Source organism: Limanda limanda, chromosome 15, assembly GCF_963576545.1.
Source record: "Limanda limanda chromosome 15, fLimLim1.1, whole genome shotgun sequence".
In the NCBI taxonomy this organism is placed as follows: Eukaryota; Metazoa; Chordata; class Actinopteri; order Pleuronectiformes; family Pleuronectidae; genus Limanda; species Limanda limanda.
The window spans coordinates 1,002,293-1,014,533 of NC_083650.1; the positions used below are offsets into that span (position 1 = coordinate 1,002,293).

At 40.3% G+C, this 12,241-nt stretch overlaps 1 protein-coding gene across 1 annotated transcript in view; it reads left to right on the forward strand.

The window, feature by feature from the left end:
• Nucleotides 1–3,481: 3,481 nt before the first annotated feature.
• The window catches only part of vps8 (VPS8 subunit of CORVET complex), a 57,169-nt gene continuing 48,409 nt past the window's right edge, over nucleotides 3,482–12,241 (forward strand). The window contains exons 1-5 of the mRNA XM_061086822.1: nucleotides 3,482–3,614; nucleotides 8,381–8,449; nucleotides 9,862–9,992; nucleotides 10,913–11,009; nucleotides 11,248–11,280. Of these exons, the coding sequence (XP_060942805.1) occupies nucleotides 3,543–3,614; nucleotides 8,381–8,449; nucleotides 9,862–9,992; nucleotides 10,913–11,009; nucleotides 11,248–11,280 (402 nt within the window). The 5' untranslated portion in view covers nucleotides 3,482–3,542. The remainder of the gene's footprint in view (nucleotides 3,615–8,380; nucleotides 8,450–9,861; nucleotides 9,993–10,912; nucleotides 11,010–11,247; nucleotides 11,281–12,241) is intronic.

Below are 12,241 nucleotides of genomic sequence, written 5' to 3' on the forward strand. Positions count from 1 at the left end.
ATATATGGCATTCTGTGTTTATGCAGAAAATCTTCATAACTGAGAAACTGGAACTAGACATCATAGATAGTATATATGGTCATATCGACAATTAATCCATCTAAAAACAATAACTCAGACAACTAAATATGAATCCTTGCTCGTCAGTTGATTAATCTGAAAACATCTAATGTTCCATCTTTCATGTACCTGAAGCAAACAGAAAATCAACAACAAATTAAATCAATTCATATCAAAAAATTTGACTCACTAGGATCAAAGAAAGAGGACGAAAGGTTTTACTATAATTGTAAAACATGGACTGAATAGTCATGAAATGTTAACCACTCTTAAACCAGATATATTCTTCTCACACACTTCCATCATGTATTTTTTTATCTGATAAATGAACCAGATTTGATGTAGTTTATGCTTTTCTAGTCTTATCAACCACTCAAAGGACTTTAGAGTGTAACTCACAAACTGCCATTCATCAAGCTATGCAGCTGCTTTTCAATCACACGTACACACACAGCTGTTAGGGGCTATTAGTTCAAATGTGTCTGCTTTTGAATGTTGATATGTGGATGTGATGTGGACTCTTCCCGTATGTTGATATTCAAGATATATGAACTCTCATTTTTAAAACCTCTCCTATACACTACATATATCTATCAAGGCTGTTCTGAATTCATCCTGATGAAGACAATGTCCCACAACATCTTAACTGAACAACTTAGAAACAAATCTGCATTATTCCGCCCCTGCCTGCAATGTCTGCGTATAAGCAGAAAACAAAGTGAGGTGTTTTCTTTTAGGTGTGCTCATGTAAAACATACACCTTTTGATCCATTCTCTTATTATGATCCCAGGTTCTTCAGACACAGGTCATGTAACTTTCACATAACTGTCACAGAAAACATGGTTTACACTGTGTCAGAGTCTGTGGTTTTGACTTACTTAATGAGGGAAAAGTATAGACGTAAAAAATGTTAGTGTCCATAATCAGTAAGAAGTCCAATGTTAAGTTACACAGCAAGTTTATCGCTTTGTATTTGTTACATATAACTAAACAAAAGCGAGATGTAGATGTGATGAAGGAGAGTGTGAATCAAATATGTAAAAATCAGTGGAGGGACGACCGTCATATTACTGTAAAAGGTAAATGGTTTTGTATTTATATAGCGCTTTTCTAGTCTTGATAACCACTCAAAGCGCTTTACAGTTTTTACATTCACCCATTCACACACGTGTGTGAATGGGTGAATGTAAAAACTGTATACAATCTCATAATCGCAGCACTTTGTTATTCTATGGGGGGCCATTCAGGGTTCAGCATCTTGCCAAAAGACACTTCGGCATGCAGATGGGTCAGACTGGGGAGCAGACCACCGACCTTCAGGTTGAAGGGCGACCACTCTACCCCTCAGCCACAGCCGACTGTGTCATGTTAGATTGACAATATGAGATTTGACCGAGTAAAGCACCCTCCAACCAGAAGCAAATATTACACATGCACCAAAGTGATGCTCCAAATGGATTTTGTCTCTTTACAGCTGCAATGGGTCTGAGATTGCCTTAATCCATCCATCCAGCCCAACTGACACTTGGTTGGAGGCGGGGTACACCCATGGCCAACATTAGGAGACATCCTTACACTTACATTCACACCTACTGTCAATTTAGAGTGTTTGGACTGTGGGAGGAAGCCAGAGCACCTGGAGAAAAATCATGCAAACTACACAGAAAGATCCTGGCCAATCATGAGGAACAGTTCCACCATGCCGCACTGTCCTCAATCCACAATTTCCTGACCATTTCACTTGTTGGTGTCCTGAAATTTGGACTTTGATCACCCTGTGGAGTGGTGGCCTGAACCCAACTTTAAAATATCTGTATTGAATTTAGAGGCCAGTTATGAAATTTGTGTTAATAAGATTTTAGTTGTTAGTGTTGTAAGGATCAAAATGTCATGAAATTTAAATTTGTCATATTCTCGGAGAACTGTGCTCCTATTCTTCACCATTGAAATCATTCAATGGTAACTGTAATTGTTAAATGCACATTTTTTGTATTATCATGTTATGATTTGATCACCCGTCGTGAGCTTTCTGTCAAGATTTGTGTCTTCTTCAAGAGAGTTATAATAGATAAATGTTAAACCATCTGATTTTTTATAATTATGCAGAATGTTCAGTATGTTTTCAAGCTGTTTGAGGGAGGCAGGTATAAGCTTAGAAAGTCTATTCTGAAATTTCAGTGGAAGGTGTATGAAAACAATTAAGTTAACAGATACACAAACAGACATTATTCTGAAAAACTTCAAATATGAATGCCTGTTCTGGTTGTTCTTTAAGCCTTACATGGAAAGAGAAGCTTAAACTAAACAAAGAAAAATTACATTTTAGTTGTGCATTATCAAATGTGACGACAAAGTTATGAGATGAAAAACATGACATCTGGAAATATCCTGAATAGATTGTAAGTGGTAAATGAACTGTATTTAAACAGCCCTTTTCCAGTGTTATAGAATACTCAAAAAGTCACTTTCATACATGCATGCAGTGCTTCTCTACCTAAAACTATCTATCACACATCAATGACATTCACACACTGCCGATACTGCAGTCGGGTTGTTTGACGTTCAATGTCTTGCCCATGGACACTTCGGCAAGTGGACTGGATTGTATCTTAACAATTTTGATGATGTCACTATCATGATGAACCACGGACCTTCCCCCTGCCCACTCATCCCCAGCTGCCCTCAAAATAAAAAAACTATTAACAAAGCAGGAATCATGTTGAAATTAATCATGGATCATATAGCACACATTTGGGGTTGAGGGGAGTGAACCAGCTGACTAAAGTGCAAAAGACAGCAAAAAATGAGTTATAGTGAGGCTGGAGTTTAAAGTATGATCAATTTAGAAATGGTTAGGAAACTACAGGAGGAATGGGAGAGAGAACCTGACTGTCAAAATTTCAACAGTATGCCAAAGAAAGTTGAAGAAATTAGAGAAGTAGACGAAGAAGACATAATTTTTATGATTTTATTTCTATCACAGTACAATTGTAATAACTGGTAAACACAAGTCTGCGAATTGCATTGTCTACCATAAACGGAGAGGTGTATCAATGTTTAAAGTAATTGTTCAAAAAAAAGCATCCAACAGAGATGAAGGTAGCATTAATGACACGAGATAATGATAGATGTTTTGTCGGTAATGGTAGAACATGTGAGGAGGTAATAATGCACATCTTCAGGAAATAAAAATGTGACTTATATTGTGATTATTATAAATATCAACTGATATGAAATGTACTTTTGGACATATCTTGCTGCCTTATGGAGTATTCATTCTTGTTTGCACCCGTCCTAAGAGCAGAGCCACTTAGATCCTCACTCCAGGGCAGAGGGTGGCGGTAATGCACGAGTGAGTTGTTTGTCAACCGCTAAGGAAACATTAGTAGAAGAAGAACGTTCACTATGTTTCCTGTCAGAAGAGGTGCAGGCTGACAGACACAGGGCAGATCTGAGCTCTTCAGTCCGTGTACACCCAGAGATGTCGGATTCCCCGGACACCCGCAGCCTGCTCTCTGCCTCCTCCCAGCTTAACCTGATGGAGGTGGACACGGTGAGAGACTATTCTCCTTCTCCTCCTTCTCCTTCTTCTAGTTTGCAGAGCTGAGGGAGGGAGGTGGTCTCGGTGCTGCTGCTGCTGCTCCTGAGATGTGATCCGCCCACAGTGTGTGCTTCTTGTGGGAGCTGGTCGTTGTTTCACTGTGTTGTTATATTTGTGTTATTTGCATGTGAGCAGGTAGCACCGTGACTCCTCAGTGTGAGGAGGAGTTTGTTTTTACTGAATCACATCGTGGGTCAACACTGTCACGTGACGAAGTGTTTACATGCAGCTCATAGCGGTATTTATTTAAATGGCAGATGTCGTCTCACATGGTCAGTTACTCTGTGAGTGTTCCTTTTTCCGTCACTCTTTTTCACAATCATTTCATGTGAAGTTGAGGCGTCATGGTGCAATTCTTAGTCTTTGGTGCGTTCAGGCTCCATCAGCTCCTACTCCTTTAGCAAAAAGCTGGAAACGCATGCAGTTGCTCTTGGTTAGTTCCAACATGTGGTGATATGGTTCGTCAACAGTGTGATTTAAGCTGCAGCATTAAACAGGACAGCATTTCCCATAAGCCTCTGTGCTCCACAGTCCACCACTGCTGGTCCCTTGTGTCACCTGATCAGACCTGGGGCCTGTACTACGAAGCACTGTTTGTGTTTATAAAGGTAGCTTCAGGTTAACTCTGGGTTTTCAGGGTCACCATGGTAACTTTATGCTGGCCTCTAACCTGCTCCAGAGCATGTTGCGTTCAGAGGATCAGCTTAAATCCTGTCAACAGCCTAACTACTGACCATTTAGATCCCTCTAAAACCAGCAGCAGAAGTCAATTTAACATGATTTTGCCTAAGGCGAGTAGCATTGTTACAAGCAAGTTACAATGGCAATGTCAAGTGAAGCAGTATTTCACCACAGAGTTTGACAGATTGACATCAGCAGCATTAACTGGATGACAGTGAAATGAGCCATTCTCCTATCTCATAATAAAAGAAACAATGGCTGCAGCTGGATCTACACAAGTGTGAATGGTTTTTCATGTCTCGGGCTCTATTTCGTAAGTCTTGTCCAAATCCACTTTTGTTAGTTTAATGGTTGACAAAAAAGGTTGCTGCACCAGGAGCATAGTACAGAAGGTTTATACTCATCTATGTGTAACAAGCACTATGTACTGTAGGTGCATGTCTTACTTGAGCCTTAAATTAACAGTGAAACCCTGAACCACTGACTTCAGACCATGCTTTTGTTGATAAATCTCTTCCCAAAGCCTCAGATAGCAATGAAGCAACAATATGCCTGATGATCACACCTCATTTTAAGACCAACATACATATGGGTGCTCAGATGGATACAAGTCCAATATCTATTCAAACAATGTGGGGGCAGGATGGGAAAATTAACGCTGTTGGTCTGAAACTAGCAGAGACAGTTTTGCTGCAGTGTGTGTTGGGTATAAGATGTCGGTCCTGTGACAGACTGAGGACCTGTCCAGGATGTCCCCCACCAAGTGTTATATCTATTGGATGGATGGATGCTTTTTCACAACCAAGTAGAATATGTTCTGAGCTGCTGTAGTGCTTTTCTTTCCTCTGATCAGTTCAGCCACTGTATGATCTATGTGTTCAACAGAGTTGTGCGAATGACAAAGCAACTTTTGGCAGCTGTGGCTGAGGAGGTATAGCAGGTCTGTGGTTCAATCCCCGGCTCCTCTAGTCTGCAAGCCCAAGTGTCCTTGTGAATTATGTATGCATGAGTGTGTGTGAATGAGTGAATTAGACTTGTAATGTGTAAAATATTGAGTGGTTGATCAGACTAAGAAAGTACTATATATTGCAGACCATTTACCATTCTATATGTATGAATAAGATTAATTCAGGTGTAACGTTGCTATAGATAGTTGTTGGCCAATGCTAGCTGATCTGTTATTGTTGTGAAGTTCACCTGGTATTTTCTCAGTTATCTAACACATTTATGTGTATGAGATGGTAAAAATGGTCATTCTAAAAATGTATTTTTCAAATCAAATTGAACAGGGAAGATATTGACACTCGCCACTTTTTATTTCAAGTCTCATTATAAACAGCCTCAAGACTAAACTAGACCATCCTGAAAGCAGGTATACTGAGGTTGAAGACCCCAATGCAATTAGTGTTGTAGGCTCACCGTCATGGAGCAACCAGGAGGCCAAGGCCATCACTGAATGGATGGATAAATATCTGTGTGTATGTATGGTGGCAGGCCTGCACAATGTAAAGGCTCCAGTATGCTTCTACGTTCTCCGTTTCTCGGAGAGGGCTCCACGGTGGGCAAAGAGTCTTTTTGATTTTTACTTCTCCGACCACTGTACGTTGAGAAAAATTCACCGCCAAACCCATAGGTGGCGCAACAGAAGACGAGCTCAGAGAAGCCTACCGCATTTGGGAAGAAGAAGTCCACGTGTCTCTGTTTACATCTGTTAGCTTGCCTCCCACACACGGAACCATGGCAACTAACAGAACTAAATAACGTGACACCCAGCGGGTCAAGATGCTGATGTTATCGTTTCTTAGCGCAGCGGTTCCCCGGTCTTGTTTCCGAACTGTGTTGCTGATTCCACAGCTTGAATCTGCTTGAGGCTACACGGAGCTAGCTAGCTCCCATCCCAGCTAGCTTTCCCCCAGCTTCCACACACAGTCAGCAGGACTCCCGACACTAACTACTACTACCCAGTGTTTGCTTCTAACCTGACGGTATTATAGAAACAGTGTCATGATAGAAGTGGAATTAAAGTCGTGACGGCGGGTTTTTGCACTGTTACCACCGCAGTTAGCATGGTTGCTAGCCCGCTAGCGCCGTTTTGAAAGCTCGTTATAACCGTATGTGACCGTGCACACATGCCGTCAGTGCTCTAACGAGCCACCGTCAGCTGGACAACTCCGCTGGCTTAACACACACGTCACATTAATCGTAGAATCATAGTTGTGATTGGGTTTGATGTGACAGGGAAGGAAATAGGAAGTTTGAGGTCCGGAAATGACGTCGTAGGGAAATGATGTCGTTCGCGGACCAATCACAGCCAAGAGCTGTCCGTGGGCTCTCCGTCATGAAGACGGAGAGCTCGGTCAGGTGTGTGTATGGTCTGTACCTCAATATTGCAGCTTCACTCCAGGGTCACTCCTGCACAGCAAGTGATGGCAGTGCACAGATCTGAGAAATCTTAGCCTAATTTCTATACAGCAGTAGGAAATGGAGACATGTCCTCCATGTATATAAACAGTCACTGATCATCTCTATATACAGTCATTAATTGTCTTATCTAGTCACAGATCATCTTTATATGTATGTTCACAGATTGTCTTCATATAGTCACTGATCGTCTTTATATATAGTCGTCACTGATTGTCGTTATATAGTCAATGATCATCTTTATATATAGTCACTGATCGTCTTTATATATATATAGTCACTGATTGTGTTTATATAGTCACTGATCATATATATAGTACAGTCACTGATTGTCTCTACTTCAGTCACTGATTGTCTTGTGTTGTATATATATATATATATATACATATTCAATGATCGTCTGTATATATTTACTGATTGTCTTTATATACAGTCATTGATAATCGCTGATCATCTTCAAATATAGTCTATATAATTTTGGATTGAAGACTTGTACCCTAATCAGTGTTAACTTTGTCACTTGATTTGATTCTGATATAGTTTTAGTCTTTTGACAAAAATCAATTTTAGTGTCAATCAAACTTTAGGCATTTGTTAATTTTAGAACTGAACACATATAGGCTCCATGTTGTCAATGAGGAAAGTTAGGCTCACACATTTTTTTATTGATTTGTCCTCCAAGCATTTTGAAGCTACAGCTGTGTCCATCTTTGTTGTTAACAGTTACCTTGGTTTCCTGGTTATTGTGAGGTAAGGGGCTGTTTACTTGTTCACAAAGTGTCCATTTGACTCTACTCTGCAGATAAGAAGACCAACCTGCCAGGAGGAAACCATTAGACCAAACCTGGATCACAGACATGAGGGGTTTTACCTGTTTGACTCTGCTTTGCTCCTACTCATTAAGTTATGTTAGTATAACAACAGCATTTCAAAGACTTGAGTACTTTCTTACAACAGTTGAGAGGCAGGGTGCTGACTTTCACATGAAATATTTTTGCTTTATTGGCTTCTTTATGCCAACACCAAGGAAAATTGAGACACATACTATGGTCCTTGTCAGACCAGGTGTGAATGTTTGTCTCAGTTGATCAGATAACAAATGGAGACACTTTGGTGACACTTTCTTATCCCAGGAGGTTATGTTCTGTCCTCTTGTGATTGGACAACTCAAGACCGAAGATAATACCAGGTGCTGAACAGAGGTTTGTGTGTTCCTGAAAATATTCTTCTGGGGAAAGGGGAGAAGATTTTGACAAGAGTTTTGGTAAATAACCAGAGAAGTGGAACCAACATGTGCAAAATCTTTCCCTGTTTAATAGATATGTTTTTAATTGCTTTTAAAATGTCAGCTTCACCAAAGAATCTTAACCTCAGAGTTTAACAGGGTTAGGGTTAGAAATACCAGTGGTTGGTAACAAGTCATTGTTTGGATTTCAGTTGGAAGTCTTGAGTCAGTGTTGACTGGGTAATCACTTCAGGAGCATGTGCATAGTGGTGATGAGCTGGTGTTAAAACACATCCTCATCAGGACAGACAAAGGGACTTCAAATACAACAGAGTAACAAATACAGCTTTCTAACTTTTTCTAACTGTTTTCATTTTATTTCTGTTCTCAGATCGATGATAAGGAGTTTGACATTCCCCAAGTGGACACACCTCCCACACTGGAGAGCATCCTTAATGAGGTCAAGTACATGTGATTGTACTGCATCACACACTTTCAACAGAATAACTACACTTTAGTTACAAAGTCATATTAATCAGGTTTGATTAGCTGATTAACTTCTTTTCTTCAGGCTAAACTGTAAACACAGAAAAAGTTTTCGATCCACATTCTGTTGATTTTGTATGTGGGCCTTTGTGCCTTTTCAGAGAGTGAAATTCAATTCAATTAAACATTTTATTTTATTTGTATTGCGCCAAAACATTATATACATTATCTCAAAGCACTTTATATAGTAAGGTCGAAACTTTAAAAAATTGCAAAGAAGTCCAACATTTCCTACAATGAAAACAATCTTTGGTGACAGTGGAGAGAAAAAAATCTCTCATTAACTGGAAGTAACCTAACACTCATTGTGGGCAGCCATCTGCCTTGACCGGTTGGGATGAGCAGAGAAAAATGGGAAAGAGAGGATTATTGGGTGGCAAAGAGGGGACGGAAGAGGGAGGATCAGAGAGAGGAGAGAAACCAACAGAGATTAATGGGAAATGTATCTGAGAGAGGAGGGGAATGATATGTAGGAGTAAATCGGTCGACCTGCTGCTCAGAGCATGTATGCCACTGTAGTATGTGCTGAGGGTCTAAAAATGAAGTTAACCGATGCTGTTGTCTGGAATGTCAATTAAGTGGAACAGTGGAAGTCAAGACAAGAAAATGGTCAAGTCCTCATTTCAATTACATTCAAGTTTCAACCCACAATGATGCCATTAACTGGTTTCTGAGCTTCTGTTTTGAAGCCTCAGTTTGGCATTTTGTGCAGCGCTAACTTCTTTTTTGAAACCATGTATTGATGTGGAGCCTAGTTCAGAGCTCGAGGACATTGCATGCCCACCTGCCACCAGCATCCATTGGACCGTGCCAGCTGTCAATCACACTTCCACGCCCGATGCATACCTTGCTTTATGGTCTATTTGACTCCAAATGGAACAACAATTAAAGAAATTTACGTCAAGCTGTATTAAACCAGACTTGATACTAAATGTTTAGACCATAAAGAACATGTAAAAAATGCTAACCGTTGTTATAAATCAAGTGAGAAGTAGAGTTACTTTCTCATTGACTTCTATACAAACAACCAGTGGAGTCGCCCTCTGCTGGTCATTATATAGAATACATGTTCCAGGCACGTCTGCATTGGCTTCACTTTCTGCACCAGGCATCTACATCGATTCTTATCGACAGTCTATGTTGAAATAATTTCACACAGTAACAGAATATCCCACAACTGTTGTCAGATTCCCTCATCATCCCACCCTCACGTCACTTAAGAGTCAGTTTGTGTTTATTGTTATTTTGAAAAACTGCCAAATTCAATAAACTGACATTACCCTTGTAGCTGAGGTGTTTTTGTTTTGTCATCCTGTGTGTCTGCAGCTGGACGATGAGGAGGAGCCCTTTATGTTGGAAGACACATGCACACTGAGCACAGACAACATGGATGCTCATTCCTGTGACACATCTTCTCTGGCCAGTTCTGACAGTGGAGACCCTGCACATCTCAAACGGCATGCACTCACACTCACCCTCACACACACACACGCACATGCACACGCACAAGCACACAACACTGGTTAACACCATCTCCCATCCAACAAAACACCCACTTGGTCTCAGTCAAGGTAGACACACTAACATGCTCACAGGCCAAAACCTTCACTTGTCACTGGCCCACAAACCGAACACACAAACAAAGTAATTTATGTAATGCATTCCCTGTCCTCTCACCTTAATCTTAACGATAAATGAATGCTCAACCCAAGCTCCTAACCCAAGCTCCTAACCCAAGCTCCTAACCCAAGCTCCTAACCCAAGCTACTAACCCAAGCTCCTACCCCAGCTACTAACCCAAGCTACTAACCCAAGCTCCTAATCCAAGCTCCTAGCACAAGCTACTAACCCAAGCTCCTACCCCAGCTACTAACCCAAGCTACTAACCCAAGCTCCTAATCCAAGCTCCTAGCACAAGCTACTAACCCAAGCTCCTAGCACAAGCTACTAACCCAAACTCCTAGCACAAGCTACTAACCCAAACTCCTAACCCAAGCTACTAACCCAAGCTCCTACCCCAGCTACTTACCCAAGCTACTAACCCAAGCTCCTAATCTAAGCTCCTAGCACAAGCTACTAACCCAAGCTCTTACCCCAGCTACTAACCCAAGCTCCTAATCCAAGCTCCTAGCACAAGCTACTAACCCAAGCTCCTAGCACAAGCTACTAACCCAAACTCCTAACCAGAGCTCCTAGCCCAAGCATGCACAATGGTTCTATCCTTGGTCCATTTCTCTTTGGTACTGCATGTATGCCTATGATGAAAACACACTTACTTAAGGATGAGTATTGTGTATCTCATTGTCTCATCGTCTTGCACAGGGTAATAAAATATCTTCTTTCTGTGTGTGTGTCTGTCTTGTGTACATGTGTGAAGAAAAAGGAGGATGGTGGATCTAAATGCAACAGTTCATGGGTCTGTTCTTCGACACAGCCTGCTGAAGGGAATCTCTGCACAAATCGTCTCAGCTGCTGTGAGACTATCACACACACACACACTTACCTATCTGTGTTTATTAAAGAAGATCATCAGATAGTCTGTCTGTGTTCCTTTTCTCGTTCCATTGCAGATTTTGTTTCAATGGACTGGAAATATTTGTTGTGACAGAAGTTTGTACTTCAAGACTGGCATCAGAATTGGTCCTTTGTTTCAGTGGTCTAATTTGTTTATTGTAGTTTTAAAAAAACACAAAATGTTTATCTTTTATTTAGGACAAAGTGGATGCTGGACTGCCAACTGCTATAGTGAGTATGAGTTTATTCAGCTTTAAATCAACTGAACAAAGATATGTGATGTTCTTAGGAATTATTTTTAAAGGATTTTGATGGTGTCATTATGTCTTCTGTTTCTATCTGTTTTCTATGACCTTTAATGGCCGTGTACACCTTATTCATGCTCTATAAGATACATAAATATCTCTTCAGATGGCTGTAACCATCTATGGGGCTGTTTTGATGTTTCTGTCAACTACAAACAATACTGTAGAGATACAGGAAGCAACATGTAAGATTCTTGTCAAACGGGATACCGTGTTTACAGAGAACTTTCTTCTTATCTGTTAAAATAGCAAGAAAGAATATGAGGGCAGACGCTAGGGATGGGGGGAAAAATCGATTCAGTTACAAATTGCGATTCTTGTGAATGACATGAAAATCGCCACGCTGCCTCCCAAATCGATTTTTTTAAACATATATTTATTGGTTTTATACAGGGAAGGATATATGGGGGGAGGAGCAACCTCACCCCCAATTATGTTGACCAGCTCTTGTTTTTGCACAATAATCTAAACATACCCAAGCACTAGCTTTGCATAGCTTACATGCAAACAACAGTGAAGCATAGCCTACTTTTTGTTTATTTCAAAGTTTATATTTTAAGTAAACTTTTATTCATTCTATTCTATTTACCTTTTATTTACTTTTTAAAAGTAGCCTTTGTGGCATACATTTCTTAATCTATGAGTTTGTGTGCAGTTGACAGGGGCTATACAATAAAGTTTTTGCACTACCCTTTCTTAGTTTTTGCACTTCAGTTAATGTGTAGAAGACAATGTTGCTCACAGAATTAAATGTGACATTTGAAGTGAGTTGAGCAGTCTTATTTTCCTCATTTTTTGTAATGCCTTTGAATAATATGGGGGACATGAATCGCAATATATCGCAGAATCGAATCGCAATATTTGCTGTATTGCAATATGTTAAGAAT